The sequence below is a fragment of the Pteropus medius genome, unplaced genomic scaffold (assembly GCF_902729225.1).
Source record: "Pteropus medius unplaced genomic scaffold, Ma_sr-lr_union100, whole genome shotgun sequence".
Taxonomy (NCBI): domain Eukaryota; kingdom Metazoa; phylum Chordata; class Mammalia; order Chiroptera; family Pteropodidae; genus Pteropus; species Pteropus medius.
This window is the reverse complement of record NW_024349799.1, coordinates 15,321,173-15,340,672: the sequence shown is the minus strand read 5'-3', so window position 1 is coordinate 15,340,672 and position 19,500 is coordinate 15,321,173. Positions and strand designations below refer to the sequence as shown.

The window sequence follows — 19,500 nt, the reverse complement described above, 5'->3', positions numbered from 1 at the left end:
CAAGATTGAGGCACAGGGGGTTGATGACATGCCAGGGTGAGTTGGGATAATTGGGATGCAGGCGTCTGATGACCAAACACCCACGCTGACAGGGATGTGCTTCCTTATGCAGCTCAGCACAGGGAGAGCAGGGCTGCCAGAGTCTCCCTGCCTGCTGCCCACCCTGGCTTTCCTGTGCTAACTCCACCCCCGGCCCTGCCCCTACCCTTGTGCCTTTCAGGTCATCTACGACTTTGGTGCCTCCTTCATCATCATCCTCGTGGTCTGGGCTGGCTGCTCTGGGCTGGTTTTCCTCAACTGCTTCCTTAACTGGCCTCTGGAGCCCTTCCCGGGGCCAGAGGACATGGACTACTCGTAAGTGGACATGCTATCTGTCCTTACACCCACCCTAGCCAGGGCCCTGGGTGATGCTGACAGACGCTCCTGTGGCCTCCAGGGTGAAGATCAAGTTCAGCTGGCTGGGCTTTGACCACAAGATCACAGGGAAGCAGTTCTACAAGCAGGTGACTACAGTGGGGCGCCGCCTCAGCGTGGGCAGCTCCATGAGGAGCACCAAGGAGCAGGCGGTGCTGCAGGAGGGCCACAAGCTGTGCCTGTCCACCGTCGACCTGGAGGTGAAGTGCCAACCAGATGCTGCAGGTACCTACCTTGAAGCCCTCATTTTCCAGGCCTGCCTGAGATGTCACCCACATCCCTGAGTTGGGGAGAGGGTAGCTGATCCAGATCTGGAAGCCTGAGCCCCAGCCCTGGCTGAGGGCTCTGTGGGTATTATCTAACTTAATTCTCACTTTATTTCAAGAGGGCGGGCAGCACCATTCACCCTGGTTTACAGATGAGCACACTAAGGCTCAGAGAGGGTGAAGGAATCACCTAACTTGTTTTGCACAGCTGGGTGACCTAAGCTCCAGCACCTACAACTTTAACTTCACCTGGGCCCATCCTTGCATCCAGCATGGAGAGAGTTGGTCAGCAAATCAGCCTCCTCTCCCCGCACACTGGGCCCTGGATGGCGGGTGGGCTGTGGGCTGAGGTGGTACTGGCCTTGGTTCCCCCTGAGCATCTGTGGCCTTCTCCCCACAGCGGCCCCCTCCTTCATGCACAGCGTATTCAGCCCCATCCTGTTGCTCAGCCTCATCACCATGTGCGTCACACAGCTGCGACTCATCTTCTATATGGGAGCCATGAACAACATCCTCAAGTTCCTGGTCAGCGGCGACCAGGACGTAGGTAGGTGGCCCCTGGACCTTGGTGGACAGCCCCACAGGAGGGCACCCCCGAGTGGTGGTCACTCCTTCCGCTGAGGTCTAGCGCCTGCACAGATGTCTGGAAGGTGTTAAGCTGGGCCAGAGCAACAGGGCTGTCAAATGACAGAGTCCAAGGGACTGATTGCTGGTCAGAACTTATTCGTCATTGCCAGCCCCAACTGTTCTTTCATGTCTCCGTTAGAGTTTCCCGGTTTAGGAGGGAGGGGCGGACTAAAATAGCTACATGTGTTCGGGATGTGAAGTGTATATTTTTCATTGCCTGAGGGGGATGGTTGGCATGTGTTTATGAACGAAAATATTACACAGAACAAAGTACTCCACCTGAGAGCTTGTTGAAAGACAGCCAATTAGACCCGACACCAAGAATCCCCCTGGGAAACTACAGGGTTGGTGCATGGAGAGACTGGGTGCCGAGACAAGGAAGCGGGTGAGGGCACCGGACCATTGTGGCTGGAGACTTTGGGGCAATTGGGCCCGCACTGGAATCTGTGAAGCAAGGCCAGGCAGAGGCTTCCTCACGTATGTAATCCAGTTGAGACTTGTTGAGTCTGGTAAACAAAACCGATAACCCACACGCCACTTTCCCAAAACAGCACAGAAGGTCTTTAGCTTAGCAGATTAGAGGTTTTGATTCTACAAAGAAAGTCAGTACTTCCTCAGGCCTGAGCTGAGTCAGCTTTAGTCATCCCTAAACGGGACAAACACATTTGGTAAATCCTTTTTATTAGTAGTCTCATTGCTGTGCAACTTTTTTTTTTGGTTTAATTGTTTTCCCTTAGGGATTATAAGGAATCAAACACAGTTTGTAAAGGAGATGAGAAATCCAGCCTTAACTAAAGGGAAAGATGACAAAGGGACCCAGACAACACTGGTTCCACTGTGAAAATGGGTGTCCTGGGGAGAAACATTATCATGTGCCCTTGCAAAATTTCATAATGATTGCTGACAGAGTAAAGGCTCTAAGAGCACCCTACAGGAAAAAATAACCTATTTAGCTTTATTGTGTCCAGTGATGTGCCCCCAAATTTCTACTACAGAAAAGCTTTTATTATGTAATACTCATTAAAATCTTTGGACCGAACTTTGGGGAAACTGATCTATCATGTCTAAACACTCTCTATTCCAAACTCTCAAGCCGAGAGATGGTGACCCTGAAGTGTGCAGAGAAGGGTCCTCACTGGCCCTTGGAAGGCACATATTCTTGCTGCTGAGTCGTGACCTTTTACTTGAATTGTCTGAGAAATCTTTTGCTGCCCAAGAGGAATTTTTTCCAATTGTTTCCCACATTCAAAAAGTCAATTTCAAGAAGTAGAGGAAATTGGGCCAGGAAATTCAATCTGCAACTGATAGGACACTGGTTTTCCCCCATCCTGCTCCTGTGAGCTGTTGTACATGACATCCACAGTCCCAGCTATGCCCAGAGGGGTAGCTTCAGGGTCAGGGAGTGGTGGGGTGGACGGGAGACTAGCTGTGGCTGTCTGGGGAGACCCAGGTGTCAGATGCCTGACTAGGGGTCAGAGTGGATTGTTTGGCCTCTCTTGCTCTCGGAGTACAACTATAACAGAGCGATGTTCCTGAGGGGCCACATGACACTGAGTTCTGCCAGGTCTCTTGCACCTACACTACTTCTCCATCACGGTCCTTGGCAAGCCGCAGGCCTGATTTACCAGCCTGCCTGTGACGAAGCACTGGCTGCGCATGACTGAGGCCCCAGCAGACAGGAAAATGTCAGCAGGCGCCCGCGTTGGACCCTTCCTGCCTTCTCTCCCAGAAGCCTGGCTCAAGCTCAGCTGCACATGGGTGCTCTGAGAGTCAGATCTGGATGGGAAATGGCATGTGTGCTGGGCCCAGAGCTAGTCTACCTCCTTGCCCCATCTCCCTATAACAACCTTCGAGATTTCTGCTGCTAACTTCACTCCTTTCTGCTTTTTCACTTTGCTTGCTTGATGCAGTGATGGCTACTGGTAAGCAGTGGGGATTATTGGGGAACATTGCAACATCCCCTCCCAGCCAGTCTCTGTTCAACCAAGACACGCCTTGCCTTGAATTCCAGACATCCCTTTGGGCCAGAGCTGTAGGTGGAGGTGGGGCAGTCAACTTTCAGTTTCTATTTACCCAAAAAATCCCATCTTAATTTTAAGGTTCTTTGAAGATTGAAGCCTTTACGTCAGAGTCCCTGTGAGTGGTGCCTTCCTGGTATATTTCTAGAGGCAGAAATAAGCTTCCTGGTGTATTTCTAATGTCCAGTATTACACAAAACCTCAGTTGCAAGCATTGGGGATTTTGTGGTTCCCAAGTTATAGAGACTTCCTGGAGCTTCTGGTGGAGGCCATTGTGACATACTGGATTTCAATAGCTGTTTCTTAGAAATGAGCAGGGCATTTGGGGGAGCAAATAGGATGCCTACCCCTTGTTTCAGCTTTGATTTCAGAGGTTAAAGTCTCTGGGCTCCCTTCAAGACCCACAGTGACAGAGGGGTTCTGGGGAAGACCCCAGAAGGGCCCATTGGGTCTCGGACTTTGTCTGGCACTGCCCCAGGCCTCTGCCAGGAGCCCCCCATGACACAGCCCCTCTTCCTCCCCAGTTAGCCTCTACACCTCCATCTTCGGTGTGCTCCAGCTGCTCTGCCTGCTGACAGCCCCTGTCATTGGCTACATCATGGACTGGAAACTAAAGGAGTGTGAAGATGCCTCTGAGGAAACCGAAGAAAAAGACACCAACCAGTGCGTAGGCAGGGCCTGTGCCCTGGCCCCCAGCCCCCGATTCAGATGTTAGGCAGGGACAGGGTGGGTGGGTTAGGTTTTAAAGTCAACAAGAGAGGCCAGAGAGGGTTGTGCTCAAGGCTGCTCTCCCAATGGCTCTAAGACACTTGTTCACTCAGCTGAGTATACATTTTGGTCTGTCACTTCTTTATTTGGTAGGCTGAAGCTTGGGAAGCACTGGCTTAGATGAAAGAAGGGGGAAACCGGAGGAAGGTCTGTGCAGACACTTGATATCAAACCGTTCTGCTTTTTAACACTGCACTCAGATCCTTAGCATGAGAAGCACAATGGGTGAAAGATCTTAAAGCAGTGCTGCTTTCCTACATGGCTGACTCCACTGGGTGAGAGTAGTAAGTTGTTATAACTGTGATTGGTGTTAATAAATTTGTTCATGATTGTGAGCACTAAACAAGGTACTGGAACCCTACTTTATGTACAGGCTGGGGTCTAAGATCAGAGGATGAGTTCAGTGCTGTCTTTTGTGACTCCACTTTAGTATAATAAGCTACTATTTATTGTACCAGGCCCTGTGCCAAGCACTTAATGTACAATATCTCAGTTAAGTCTCATAACACCTCAATGAGGTATACTAGTGTGATACCCATTTCACAGATGTGAGAACTGAAGCTAGGAGTTTGAGTAGCTTTCCTGAGGTCACATGGTTAGGATGTGGTGGACTTGGGACTCCCTACACATCTCCCAGCACTTGGCATTCATTCTTGGATGTCATACAGTTGTCCATGGGGTATCTGTGTGGGTGGTGAGACTAGAATCAGCAATAGTGAATTCACAAGAAAATAATTACAGAGAATGCTTTGTTATCTAGGTCAGGTCCTACAGCCAAGAGGTTGTTTGTGCCCATTCTGGTTCCATCTGCTGCATATTTGTTTCTCCTTCACCCCTTCCTGTCCCCCAAGGGAATATCCACTCACTTCCTTATTTGGCTTATTATCTGCCTTATCTGCGGCTCCCTGCAGGATTTGGGTGAAGTTGAAACCAATGATGAAGTGAGGCTTTGCCACATCCTAACTTGGGCACACTCTGCTCCTTCCCTCCCTATCATTTGAGCTCAGTCTTCACTGAAGCAGTGCAGTGTGTTGATGACCATCTCGTATCCGACCTCTCCACTGAGGTTTACTCTCAATGCTCAGTTGAGAGGATGCAGTAGGTGCATCCCTAGTGCTGGTCTAGCCCCGACAGTTCCTAAAACGTGTCTGGGTGGTCTCTGAGTCTCGAGTTGTCCAGCTATGACTCCTAGGGCCTGACTTCCTGGGAGACCCCATCTTCCTCCAGGGAGCTCCCAGCTCCAGGGTATGCTTTGTATTTCCACAGAGGTGAGAAGAAGAAGAAACGGGACCGGCAGATCCAGAAGGTCACCAATGCCATGCGGGCTTTCGCCTTCACAAATCTGCTGCTCGTGGGCTTTGGGGTGACCTGCCTCATTCCAAACCTGCCTCTGCAGGTGGGTGTGGGGAGAGGGAGCTGCCAGATGGGGTAGGGGACAATGAGACTGAAAAGTGCATGGCGTGTTATGAAAGCCATCAACAAAGAGAATGGTGACTTTTCATTTATTTAATTCAACCAGCCCACTAACCAGCCCACTGTTAATTACACGAGGCCTCTTACCTGCCAGACTCTGCTCAATGCCAGGAGTAAGCTGTAAATGACACTGAGATTACCTTTCATAGAAGACATTTCTTTATGAAGACATATTGTTCCTCCTAGTCTTTTGTGCATTTGCATACCATGAATACCACCATCATACTATTTTCTGGAACTATGTCGGGTAGTTGTGTGTGGCTCCTTATTTTACATTGCTCAAGTAGCTGAAATCTGATGTCCAAAGAGGTGCGGCTAATCTGTGGTGTTGGTGAGAACGATTGTTCCTCAGATACAAGAGTGCCTACAGGGTCTCTACGTTGTAGAGAGTGGAAAAAGATTGTGATGATCACTTGGCATCTGGGTTCAAAAGCTTAATTCCGTTCCACAAGATTTCTGATACTTTTGAAATCTGACTTTTGGCAGAGATTTCGAGTGAGGTAGATTTTGTCACTTGCTGACTCCACCCTTACATTCATGAAAGTGTTCTAGCCCCAACCCTCAAGTTTATTAACTTTGAAGGGATGTGAGGGATGGCATTGGTTCCAGATGGGTGTAGCCCAAGGCCAGATGATATCTTGGGCCAGGTTCAGGAGGAAAGCAAGAGTCTTTTCCTTTTTCCAAGTGGCCATATGTTGAGGTCCATTGGATACCCAGATGTGTACCACCCACAGGCACTATCACTTGTATGTGCTGACACTGTGTGTGCAGACCAGAATAAACCAATGATACCAGTTCCAGGTGGAAGTATTATTACCTCCCCAGCGCCCTCTTGGCTTCTTGGTGACCGCCCTCTCTGCAAGACTAACAGACCCTTGCCCCAACCACCTTGTCTAATCGAGGAGTAATGCTTAGTAGGGAGAGTCATCTACGCTTTTTTTTTTTTTTTTTGAGTTCTCATCGAAAGAAAAGTTAGGAAAAGGCAACAAGGCATTTGAAGTGGAAAGGGGGAGCCTGTCCAAGTATGTGCCTGCACATTCTGGAACAGCCCTCTTTCAACACCGCAGAAAGCGGCCCCTGCCCCCTCCACCACGTACATTCCTGGGAACAGGTCCTGGCTGCTGAGCAGGGTGGCAGAGCTGGGTATGAGTAACAGACAAAGGGTCCTGGTGACAAAGTGGACAGCTCTTGTGCCTCTCAAATTATTAACAAGTACTTCTCAGGGCTTGTAAGCCTGCCTGCAGTGGCCTTCTTAGGAAGCAAAACTTTTCCTAGGGTGGGGACAGTCAGGGCCCAGGTGATTAGTGATCTCCCTAGTGCTGCCAATACATATTTAACAACAGACTTATGTCGGGCTGGGGGCACCTTGATTTTTAGCGTTTGCCAAGTTTCGTGGTGTAAATGCTCTCATTGCGGCTAATTTCAATCAATATGATATCACTGACTAGAGTTGGAAATAGAATCACAGTAACACACCATCGCCTGGTAATTCCATCATATGTATATACAAAAGCCATAAAAAAAACCTTAAGAGCACAGATAATAGTAAAACATAGGAAAATAATTAGGAAGTGATAAGTTTTGAATATTCATTACCTTTTTAAAAAAATATAATTGGTTTAATTGTAAGTTCACAAAAATTAAGTTTTAGTGATGACTGTTTAACAACTGGCTTGCGAAATTCCAGAAAATTCAGTGATTGGCTCTGGAGAGCTGATACAAGCCAGTGTTCCCATTGCTCGGGATCCCGGGAAGCGCAGGGTGAGAGGACAAGGTGAGGGTCTTCACAGTCTTCTGCTCACACTCTGCTCTCTCTCCCTCTCAGATCCTCTCCTTCATCCTGCACACAATTGTGCGAGGATTCATCCACTCTGCCGTTGGGGGCCTGTATGCTGCTGTGTAAGTCCTGGGAGCTGCAGGTGGCCTGGTGATGGAGGTCGAGGGAATGACTTGAGGGAGGTTCGTGATGGGACTGAGGTCCTGAGGGGAGCCAGTCTGCCCTCTCAGAGTTTATCTTCTTGCATCAAGGGACAGGTACCAGGGCTCTGGTTGAATGTGTCAGGGGAAGGCCATACTTGGCAGGAGGTGGGTCAGTGGATAGACAGTTGGGTGCCCACAAGTCTTGGCATTTAATGTGAAGTCACTTCTCCCAACCAGAGTCAGTGCCCCTGTGCAGCTCATTATTGCCTTGGGGGCTACTGCTCAGCCAAGTCCTAGGCTGCCTCTGGTTGCTCATGGGAAGGTCAGGGGTGGGTTCTGGCAGCCCAGAGCTAAATGTTGATGTTCAAATGGCCCTCAGCAGGGGAAGAGATATGGACAACTGAGCTCAGGATGTGTCAGACAGTTCTCACTCAGAATCTCACGCAGCCTGGTTCTGCCCACAGCCATCTCAGGCCTTGGCTAAAATGAAACTAGCCTCCTTTTCCAATTGTCCACCCATACATGAGGAACCACAGAGTTCTTCCTCCTTGGGCCAGGGCTTGGCTCAAAACCTGCAACCCAAACATCATCCTCTGTATCTGTGACCAAAGACCAGCTTGTTTCCCTCTGGGAGCCCCTTCCCACCTCTGGAGTCCTAAAGCCTGATGTTTCCTAAGATGTTTTCAGAAATCTCTCCCCATCACATGGGGGTCATTCTAGGTCTACACGTCTCCCCCGCCCCCCATCCCCAGGCTGGAGGAAGTTGCGCTGCCCTGGCAAGGTCTGAGGGAGCCATCTGAGGGCTGCAATGTTACGTTTCCTTGATTACACAACGCTCCTTTGGATGAGGGCACAGCAGGGCCAGGCCCAGCCTCCAACCTGCTTCCTGGGCCTGCTTCCCAGACTGCAGACTCCTGCTGGCACCCACTTCACTCAGCTTGGCCAGACATTCACGGGTCTGGGGCGCAATCTGAGTCGGGTGGGATCCTCCCCAGAGTCTGGGGCCTCAGGATGGTCCAAAAGAGAAATTCACTTTGCAGAACTGCTCAGCAGATAGTAATCTGAAGGCAAGCACCCTGCCGTTCTCTGAGGCTGTCCCTGCCTCTTCTCTGGTGCCAAAGGTGTAGCCTGGGGGCACCAGTGTACCTGGGCAAGGGACATTTGGAAAGCCTGAGAGTGGCACTTACGGTGACAGGTCTTCTCTTGTCTCGGCAGGTATCCCTCCACCCAGTTTGGCAGCCTCACCGGACTGCAGTCTCTGGTCAGTGCACTCTTCGCTCTCCTGCAGCAGCCGCTGTTTCTGGCCATGATGGGTCCCCTCCAAGGAGACCCTCTGTGGGTAAGAAGGGCCAGCGGGCAGTGGGTTATGGACCTCTGCCCCACTCTGCTGACTGGGAGCTGGGAGGCACCGCTCTGGGGCTTCCAGAGCCCCCGGGACAGGCTATTTGAAAACTTTGGTTAAGAACAATTCGAGGTCCCCTTCCTTTGTGAATGGTGGCCAGGCAGGAGGTGAAAAGTGTCCTTTCTGGACCTGATTTTGGGATAAATAGACCCTACTTGCTCTCCCTGCCCCACCCCTGGAGATTCAGATCAGGAGGTCTGAGGTGGGGGTGGGGAGAGGGCAGGCCCCGAGGGCTGCTGGGTGGCCTGCAGACAACTGGGGAATTCTCCTGCTGGAATGTGGCCCTCCAGCCTCTTGAACATTCCAGTTTCAGTTTTTCCTCTCCTTTCCTGTGACCTTCTTCCCTTTTCTAAACCTGAGTGCTAGGAAGAGTCTTGAGCTGGACTCAGCAAAAGATCATAGCCCCGACCTGGTCCCCTGCCCCACATGATGGCAACTCTCATCCCTGCCACCCCAGGTGAATGTGGGGCTGCTTGGCCTGAGCATGCTGGGGTTCTGCCTTCCCCTCTACCTCATCTGCTACCGGCGCCAGCTGGAGAGGCAGCTGCAGCAGAAGAGGGAAGATGACAAGCTTTTCCTCAAGCTCAACGGCTCATCCAACAGAGAGGCTTCCGTGTAGTGCCCACACCTCAGAACTGTGGCCTCCTGCCTTTGCTTCAGTTATTCACCAGTGTCCTCCTCCCCACCCCAGAGGACCTCCACGCACCCACAGGAACCTCTCCACTATGTTGGAGTCCATGCTCCCTCCTAGGGCCTTGGTCCTGCCTTGGTCCTGGAGCTCAGCTGTGGAAGGACGGGAGAGGGCCTGGATGTATGATTCTCTTACTGCTGGAAGCAGGGGTAGCCTTGGGCTTTGCTCTGCAACTTTTGAGGGTCCCTGGAGCCTTGAGGCTCCATGGTGCCTGTGGGAGGAGCCAGGAAGACCTCCAGCAGGCAGGCTCTCTCCCTTAAGTATTTGGGATTCTGCCTCTTGCCAAAACAGGGGGGTATACCATCCACTGCCCCTTGGCTGCATGCCCACCAACCACACCTGCCTGAGGTCAAAGGCTTGCACTGCCTGCACCCCCCTTGCCTGGCCCCTCATCTCCTTCCCTGGCCAGTCTGAGGCTGCCTGAGGAAGGAAAGACCCGCTTCCTGTTGTTGGTGCTAAATCCTTTGTAATTCCAGCCCCTCGTGGCCGGTCCATGCCCTGTCCTCCCATTAGAGGCCTGTGGAAAAGCCCCCTGGCTTAAAGCCTGGGGAGGGGATGGAGGGTTGGTTACTCATACCGGGCTCAGGAGCCGTGGACAAAGCTGATCAGCCATCACCTCTTCCCTCAGGGCCTAAGCAGACAGCAAGTTTCCACTGCCACCCTTCATCCAGTCTGTGACCTGAAGGGAATTAAAGGGGCACCAACAGGGCACCCCACACAGACACACACATGACAGATGAAGGTGTGGGTGACAGACATGGAGGTCCAGGCCTGAACCAGGGGGTAGATATGTGAGGGGCCTAGTGTATACGTGTGGGTGTGTATATGTGATATGCAGTATGTGTGAGAGATGTGGGGGGGGGTGGTAGGGTGTGGGCTCTGGGTATCTGCTCTTCTCCCAGAGCTGCCCAGCAGCCACCCAGGACCTGGAGCCAGCCTGGCTCATTTGGGAGCTTGTCTGAGGCTGCGGTGCCACAGCGCGCCCTGCCGGCGGACTTTTTCAGGGCCCTGGAGCTGTTTACGTGGGAGAGGCCACCCTTCCTCTGCCAGGCCAGCCCGGTTTACCAGTCCACCCACCTTACTGCCCCCAGAAATGTGTCTGAGATTTCCCGGGAACGCTGAGATGGGTGGGTGGATTTTTAGACTTACAGTTTTTTTTTTTTCTTTTACGTTTTATCAGACTCCTTTTTATAAAGCAATAAATTTCTTTTCCTCCTGGTAAGGGTTGCCCCTGCTGGCTTATCAGTTAAGGGCTACATGTGCCTGTTTTGAGCTTGAAGAGAAAACACAAGATTTGCTGTCACTCGCCAGCCAGTCATACTCAGCTGCTCACCATCTCCGGGTGATTGCCATTTTGGGAGGGGCAGTGGGCCAGAAAAAGACCTTACACCTTCACCCTATCCCCAAACAAGTTGGGCTTGTGTGACAGAAGTGTGGGCCACCCCCTCTTCTGCTGCTTCTCCCAGCCAAATAGGCTAATCCTGACCCCCTTATAACCCTGACTCTGATTTCTTGTCACTGGTCAACTATCCTGAGGGTTCCTCCTGAATTCAAGACAGGGTGACCCTAGGAGAGGCTCAGGCTCAGAGAGACAGAAACAATGTGGTGGGGGAATGGACAGAGGACAGGAAGGGGCAGACCGAGGCCCAAATTCGAGCTTTGTGTCAGCAGTTGAGCACCTTGAGCACATATAACCTTCCAGGCTTCAGTCCACTCAAATATTTAAAAAATATACATTTGCGTAAAACATTTTTTAAAAAGGAGAGGGAATGAGATCAACATTTCCCAAACCATTCCTCAGAACACTAGTTATGCGAGATATTAATGGTTATGCTAATTTTTAAAAAAATTTGTCAAATTTAGGAAATGGTGAGTTAAAGTCAAGCATTTTTCTTTGCAGCAAACACTTGCAGCACTTTTTGGCACATTCATGGACTTTGTGGCTCTCCAAGAAGGAGTATGATATGCTGCAGAGATGTGATTTTAACCATCAGAGCCGTCCTCCCATGTGTGGCCCAATGACCACCCACAGCAGGAGCTCCTTGGCGCTTGTTAAAAACGTCTCCAGGTCTTGCCTCTGACCTAGAGGGAATCTGGAGCCTATATGTTGCTAAGTTCCACCTGGTGATTCTGGTGCCCCACAATGTTTGATACCCACTCACAGAGGAGCGTGGTTTGGGGAATGTTGATTAGCAGGGGACTTTCAAGCTGGGAAAACATATTGCGGTTACAGACATGACCTGTGCTGTCCCCAGCAGTCCCAGGCTCAGTCCGCAGCCGAAGTAGGAACTGCTGCGCCTCCCTCCCACCCACCTGCAGGGTGTGAGCACTTTGTGGAAAGAAGCAGGCATTGGGAAAGAATGCAGGGTGGAAATCAGTCTAGGGCCAACAATGTGTGGGGATTAGAGGCATGAAAATGGGAGCAGGGTACCATATAGGTTGGCTACCACCTGCACCCCCACCCCCCTGTCAGGAGCCAGTCATTCTGCTTTGACTGTACAGAGTTGATAGGTTACATATTTTCCTATTATCATCATTGAATTATGATAACAAATCTAAGAGTTAAATAGATACTATCATTTCTCTTTTACAGTTGGAAAGATCAAGGTCCAGGGAGGGGGCGTAATTTTCTCAAGATTAAAGCTAGGACCTGCATAGGGGCCTTAACATCATTGGAGGAATCAAAGAAAGCCCTCTAGACCAGAACATTCCTTTGGGAGGTGCAGCCTCGGGGGCCACCAGGCTTTTGGGAGCAGGGAGCCAACAGCCTGAGAAAAGAAAGCAAATCTAGGCACCACTTTCTCGAAGCCAAAAGATTCCTTGGGGAATGGGATGATTACTCTGTGGAGTCATCTTAGCCCTGGAGGCTAATGGGTTCTTGGAGTAGAGAGGCAATTATCTGGTCACCCCAAACCCTGAGGAGAGTGCCCTGGAATGGGAGAGGGACCATGGGCTGATAGAAGGCAGTGGGCACCAAGTGGCCATGACCCTTCATTGTAGGTTTTGTCCTCCAGGCTCCTGATGGAAAGGAGCAGGAAGTGATGCCTGGCTAGTGATGTCAGAGTTGAGGAAGCGGTCTGAGCCAGTCTCAGAAGCATTGCCAGGAACCTCTCTCTAGTCTCCCTGGGCTCAGGTCTAGTTATTCCTTTGTTGGCTTCCTCCAGACCCTCCTGGCTTCTGCCTGCCGCTCCTGCTGCCTGGGCCTGTGCTAGAGAAGTTTCCAACCCTCCCAAAGACCATAAATAGGTTTGCAGGCACTTGTGGGTGCCTTTCTGCTTTTCTCCATCTTCTTTCCCCTCTCGTACCCAGTATAGGCCTGGTCCAAAGAACTGCCCAAGCCCACCTCATCCTGGCCCTGAGCTGTGCAATCAGAGGTGGGCCTCACACTGCCCTTGGCCCCAAGGACACTGAAAAAGGGGGACATCTAATTTTCAGGATGTGTGTGCAGGACTGTCCCAGACATCAGCACATTTAGCCCAGTGGAATTTTTGATGCATTTGCATGTCAGCCTGTGTGAATTTGAGCAGATATGCAAGTGGGCTGCGTAATGGGAGGTAGAATTAGGCTTTGGGCATCCTATGGTGAGGTGCTCCTCTCAGACAGCTCTTGAGAAGTCTTCTCAACAAGATCAAGCTTCAGGGGCATTTCAGCAACAGCTTTCTCCCTCTAAAGAATATGATGGGTTCTTGTGGGCTCTTGGGGCAGTAAGGCATCTTATCTGTTCCAATTACCAGGGGTCCAACTCAAGGGTAGTAGCCTATTTTCCCCAGGGATTATAAGGATGAGGAGGAGCCCAGAACCCCCAAGGTGAGGGGGTTTTCCACAAGCTGCAGCCCTCTCCTGGGGTCAGGATAAGCAGGTGGGCTCTGTGAACCTGTTCCCCACCATGTCCTGATTTACCCCAAGCCCTGCGGTGAGGGCAGAGCTTCCTGAGTGTCATGAAGGAAAAATAGCATCCTCCATTGGGTGGCCTGCCAGTATGGAGCCACCGCTCGTGTCCCTTGGTCTTTGCAGGCAACATGTTCACAGCTCTGAAGTTAGTCATTCTCAGCCTCGTGGGTAGATCTGAGACTGTACTGGGCCCCTGGCATCTCCTGGTTCCTGATCCCTTTCTCCCAGAGTGAGATTCTATCTCCCTGTGCCAAGGGGCGGAGAAGTTAGAGGTCCCACCACATATACCACATCAGTGACCTTAGGCAAGTCTTCAGCCTCAGTTTCCTCCAGTTGTAAAGTGGAGCTAATACCCTCACCGTGAAGCTCAGTGAACACGGACATAATGCATTTGCACAGTAGTATACCTGGCATTTAATAGGCACTTAGCAAGTGACAGCATTGTTTGTATGACCCTTGAGGAGTACAGATAGCACAGGGAACAAGGGCCACCGCTACCCTTCTACCTCCACTCACATGTCTAATAGGACACCGACTTTAGGAAGCTCTGACTGGAACAGACTCGTGGCCAAGTAAAAGAAGTGAGGTCTGTTTCTGCTGACTCTGCTATCTCAAAACCCCTCTCTAAGCAAAAGCCTTAGGAAATTGTCCCCTTGTTCATGTTGTCTTTCACATTTTGGTTAGAGACTTGGCTGAAAAGCTTTTCAAGATAATCTCTCAAAAGTGGATATTTAGACACTCCGACAGATTTATGTTGAGGGGGTAACTCAGATCATGGCCTGTAGGTAGTACCTCCGTACCACTTCCTTGTAAAACAAACTGTGGCCATTCCTGTGCATGCGCGTGCGTGTGCGCGCGTGCGCGTGCGTGTGTTTGTGTGTGTGTGTGTGTGTTAGAGAGAGAGAGAGAGGGAGAGAGAGAGAGAGAGAGAGAGAGAGATGTATTCCACTCATGTCAGGTGTGACTGTTTAGAGGAGTGTGTAGGGGCTTATCTGTGTGCCTCTACCTGGATGGAAAGGAGGAGGGGATCTTGCCTCACCAAATCCCTTTCTGTTGCGGGGTCTGTCCAAGGACCCAGCCCAGGCCCTCAGAGTTGTGCCTGAAGAGTTAATCTGTTCCTTGTGTTAACCAAGGTCAGTACACATCATCGATGACCTCATAACTGACCTTGACTCTTCCTGCCCCTTTGCTGTTTCTAGCACCTGGCTTACTTCTTGGCACACAGTAAGCACTCAATAAATGTATGCTGAGAATGACAAGAACTGCTTCTTCATGAGCTCCTGTGTCTCTCCCTAAGTCACACATCCCCTAGCCCCTTGTCCCTTGCCCAGATTCCCTGACACTTGTCCAAAATGTGCTCCCTGGTCCCTACCCCTTTGCTATGTTGCATCCACCATGGCCCAGCTTTGCTGTTTTGGCTTCTGTGCTACCATTTGAAGAGGTGGAAAAGGGATCAGGTAAGGGGCCTCCTGGGTGGAAAGACAGGGCTGCAGATGAATTCTGATTCTGAGGGAGGGAGCTCATCTTTGCCCCTTTTCTTTTGTCCTAAGGCAGCGGTCATGGGCATGACTGCTCCTCCTACATATTTTCCACCAAGCTAGCCACCCTCCCACCAGGGCCCCAGACAGTGGTAGCAAGAGGGAGAGAGCAACTGTCCCTGCAGAGAAGCCCCAGGGAGAGCCACACCACCAGGGAGGGGAGGGGCAGCCTGATTGAGGCCTGGCCTCTGACCCTGTTGGGGTAGAGGAGGCGTAAGGCCCAGGGGAGGAATATGGATGGCCTTGGGGGAAGGATGAGCAATGGCCCCCTACACGGTAGCCAGGGCAGAGAGATGCTAGATGGATGTCCTACTTGTTAAGACTGCAAATTCAAAAGCCGGGGCTCTGCCACTTCCTTTGTTGTTACCTTTCATTTTCCTGTGTTTGATCGAGACAGCATAGAGACTATTTCTCTAATATAAGTAGAGCCACGACATAAGCTCTGTGGTGCTACAGAGGCAGCTAGACCTTGACCTCTGTGCCAGGGACACACAAAGGACTTGGTGGAAGCTGTGGAGACCTGGAGGCCACAGCCCCATCTCAGGGGATAGCCTTAAAACAGCTTCAACCAATTATGGCCATGTGGGAACTAGCCTAGTGTTGCCAAGTTTTTTGATTTTTTTTTTTTCAAGAGAAGCTGAAAATCCTGAGTTTTATATAAATTAGGCCTTTTTACAAATTTTGGCTCAAAAAATATTTTTTAAACATCATGGCCGCTCAAATAGTTTTTAACCCTACGCAGGTCAAACACCACCAGAGGTAGGGAGAGAGAAGAGGAGGTAAAGTGCCTCCTCACCTCTTTGGGTGCCCAAAGTACCTGCTGTCTATTTCCTTGACTCTAGCAGATGTTATATTTGCCTTGCATTAGACGTGACCCTACATGAGTAGAACCTTTTTCTTTTTACCTGTGTCTCCCCCAGCCTGGTGCATAATGAATGTTAAATCTGGCTTCTAGAGTGCCCCACAGTTCTTATTTAGGGACAAGGAATTGTCAGGCAAAGCTCAAGGCAGAGCCAGCTTCCCCTCATGGGCCTGAGTTTCTGCATATGGCTTGGAATGACCAACATGCTCCTCTGCCCAGTGGGATGAGCCAGGCATCCAGGGTCACATGTTTGTCTGTTCTTTTGTCTGGTGTCTGTCTTCTTACTAGAAAGAATGCTCCTTAAGAGATGGCACATGTTCTGCCTTGGTCACCATGATGCCTCCAGTGCCTCAAACAGTGCCTGGGATGGAACAGCTGCTCCATAAATATTTGCAGGATGAAATTTTTAAAAAGAGAGAAATAAAACAAAAAGAGGCTGAAATGGACTAAGACAGAAGCTGGGAGAAGAGTATGCTCTCACCAGCCGGAAAGGGACAGAACAGAAGATGGAAACAGTGAAACACAGTCTCCCCAAGATACCCAGAGATGGGTTACAGGTGTGGCTCTGACCAAGGCTGCAATGAGGGCCAGCAAGCCAGGAGAAACTGTGCAGGCGCCAGAACTGTGAGATGCACAGACACCAAGATGAAAGCAAGAGAGAGAGAGAGAGACCAAGACAGAACAGAGAGCAGACAGGGGAAAAGGAGACAGTTGCAAAGAGAAGATGAAAGAAACACAGGCAGTAGATGCATTATCCAGAGTAGAGTGACAAAGACTGAGGACAGGGATGAGGAGAGACGTAGTGGGCCATAGAGGAGAAACAGGAAGAGAAGTAAAGAGAGAGAGAAATGCAGAGGAACAGAGAGGAGAGAGAACAAAAGATTAAAGACAGATATAAATGGAAAGAGAGATACAAAGAGACAGAGAGGCAAGATAAAGAGATAAAGGGGAGACAGACAGAGATAGAGAAAGCTAGAGAGGGAGCTAGAGAGATAGATGATGGAGAAGTACAGACAGAGATGGAGAGAGGGAGAGAGGCAAAGAAAGGGAGATATGAGAGACAGGTCGCTGGCTGTGACATTGGAGATTCACTTCTTTCTCTCTGAGCCTGGAACATGTAGAGAAGTAGCTTTGAAAGGCAGTAGTGTCCACTCCTCCTTCCTCACAATATCCCTACCCCAAAAGTAATAATATGGAAATGTGCCACATACTGCACAAAACTGCTTTACATATATTGCCTTGAAGCCAGCACTATCATCAATTCCCAGCAATCCCACTATCATTGCTCCATTTTACAAATGAAGAAGCTGAGGCAAAGAATGGTTAAGTAACTTGTACAAGGTCACACAGGTGGCAAGCGGTAGCGTTGGGACTCCAGGGCATTCAGGCACCAGGGGGTCTGTTTCCACAGCCAGATGTTGGCTCACAGCAAGGCACAGTTGGAGAGAGCTGTGGCTCCTGCATGTAAGAGCTAACTCCTATGGACACCTGAAGCAAAGCTTGCCAGAGTAAGAGATGTAAGAAACAGAACTAAAAATAAAATGTGAAAAGAAAAAAAATGCTGCCTTGCTCAGATACTAAACTTATCTAAAAGAAACTACAAAATTTTTAGATGATTAGAGAAATCTGAATATGAACTGGGTATGAGATAATATCAAGAAATTATGAATTTAAGTATGATAATAGCATTGTGCATTTGTAAGAAAACATCCATATTTCTAGAATGTATACTGAGACAAGGAGGGATGAGATGACATGATGTCTGACAACTCCTTTAAAATGTTTCAGAGAAGAAAAGAGATAAAGAAGCAAGACTGGCATAATCTCATTAATGGTTGAATGTGGTGGTGAGGAGTGGGAATTCTTTAAGGCTCTCAAATGGCTACCCTTGCCCATGGAGTGAAGGTAGAGTTCTCCAGCATGGCACTCAGGGCCCTACACTCAGTCCATCTCGTGTGTGTGCCCATCACATGAACCACTCACGCTCTAACCAGAGGTTCTACTCTGGCCTCCCCACTTCCCAGATTCCATCTTCTAGAATCCTGCCTCTACGCCTTTGCATATGCTAGTTTCCCTCTGAAGATGCTGTTCTCTCTTTCTATCCAAATCTGGCTCAAATCCCCCTTGTCCTGGATGCTCCCTCTACCTCTTCAGCCCAGGAGGCCTTTCCTTGGATCTTCCCCAGCACTGTTCTTTGTGTCACACACGTCCTCCTTTATCGCAAGCTACCTCAAGTCACTAGTTGGTTTTCTGCAAGTGCAAGGCCTACTGTCCACGAGTGCCTCCAGAGCAGAGGCTGGTTCTCAGGTATTTTGATTACTGTTTAGCTCCTCCCGCCCCACTCCAGTGCCCAGCAAAGCCCTCCAAACTCCCTTGTCTCAACTCTTATTAACTAAGAGCCAGCTTAGCAATAATTCCTCTGGTCATTCAGGTCTGTCTAAACATCGCCCCCTCTAACAGTCTTCTCTGAGCACCCAACTAATGCCTCCCACCACTGCCTGAAGTCACCCTGCTTGGCCTCTTCATAACATTTACCACGACTTGAAGTTAATTCTGTATTTGTTTATATTCTGCTTCCCCCGACTGAACAAGAGAAGGATGTCTATTTTCTTGGTCACTCCTGTATCCTGAGTACCTAGAAAATGGCCGAGGATGGGGCCAGGAGCTCAATCAATATTTATTGAGTGAATGAGTAAATGTAGTTTTCCTAACTAGACTGCAAGCTCCTAGAGAGCAGGGTTTGGTTACTTCCTGGAAAGAGCCAGAACCTGGCAACTGTTAAATAACTATTCATAGATATTATGTAGAGAAAAAAAGCCCTACACTAGAGGAAGGGGGTGGTCAGGGGACCAGGATCCAAGCCACTCACTTAATCTGGGACTTTGGGTCATAATATCTCTTCTTTTGGCACTCTCTCACAAGGCAATTCCTGCTCCCATTCTAGAATTTAATGAGTAGCTAGCACATGCATTACTCCAGGCTGTCCTGGGGCACTAGTCATGGCTTGATAGCACTATAGCCACCTGCTCTACCCTCCTTTTCTGAGTCCCTATCTTAGGCAATCCACTAACCGTCACCTGGGTGCCCCTCAATTTGAACACTGGAGTCATGATTTTCCTCACTGCAAATTTGCCTTTCCTGTATACTTCTGAAGGCAGTACTGTCCGTCCACCAGGCTTCCAGGCCAGAAACCTGGGTAGTTTTCTCCCCTTCTCCCTCTCATCCTCTCAGACAATTAGTCAACAAGTCTTGCTGATTTTACCTCCTGAGTTGCTGCTGAATCCATCCTCACCCCTCTTCCCACCACTGTCCTAGTCCATCTCAGCCTGGATTTCTTCAGAGGCCTCCTAACTGTCCTCCCTGCCTCTGCGCTTGCCCCTTCCATGCCCTCTCCTCCCAGACATCAGAGTGAGCCTTTAAACACCAAACCCACTTAAAACCCCTAAATGCCCACCTGTGCCCTTAGGATGGATTCCAAACACCTATCATCACCTACCAGGAATTGCATCATCTGGCCCGAACTCACCCTTCCTACAGTTCCTCGGCCCACAAATTTCATGATCTGGTCACTTCTTTCAGTTTCCCCAAATGCACCTTTGCATTCATTATGCTTGATAAAGGCACAGGCCC

The 19,500-nt window shown here is 49.9% G+C and overlaps 1 protein-coding gene across 1 annotated transcript in view; it reads left to right on the top strand.

Moving 5' to 3' along the window:
* Positions 1 to 11,737, top strand: part of SLC43A2 (solute carrier family 43 member 2) — a 35,836-nt gene extending 24,099 nt beyond the window's left edge. Inside the window, exons 7-14 of the mRNA XM_039886280.1 lie at positions 221 to 354; positions 437 to 639; positions 1,081 to 1,227; positions 3,850 to 3,988; positions 5,360 to 5,489; positions 7,392 to 7,465; positions 8,702 to 8,825; positions 9,346 to 11,737. Of these exons, the coding sequence (XP_039742214.1) occupies positions 221 to 354; positions 437 to 639; positions 1,081 to 1,227; positions 3,850 to 3,988; positions 5,360 to 5,489; positions 7,392 to 7,465; positions 8,702 to 8,825; positions 9,346 to 9,507 (1,113 nt within the window). The 3' untranslated portion in view covers positions 9,508 to 11,737. The remainder of the gene's footprint in view (positions 1 to 220; positions 355 to 436; positions 640 to 1,080; positions 1,228 to 3,849; positions 3,989 to 5,359; positions 5,490 to 7,391; positions 7,466 to 8,701; positions 8,826 to 9,345) is intronic.
* Positions 11,738 to 19,500: the final 7,763 nt, after the last annotated feature.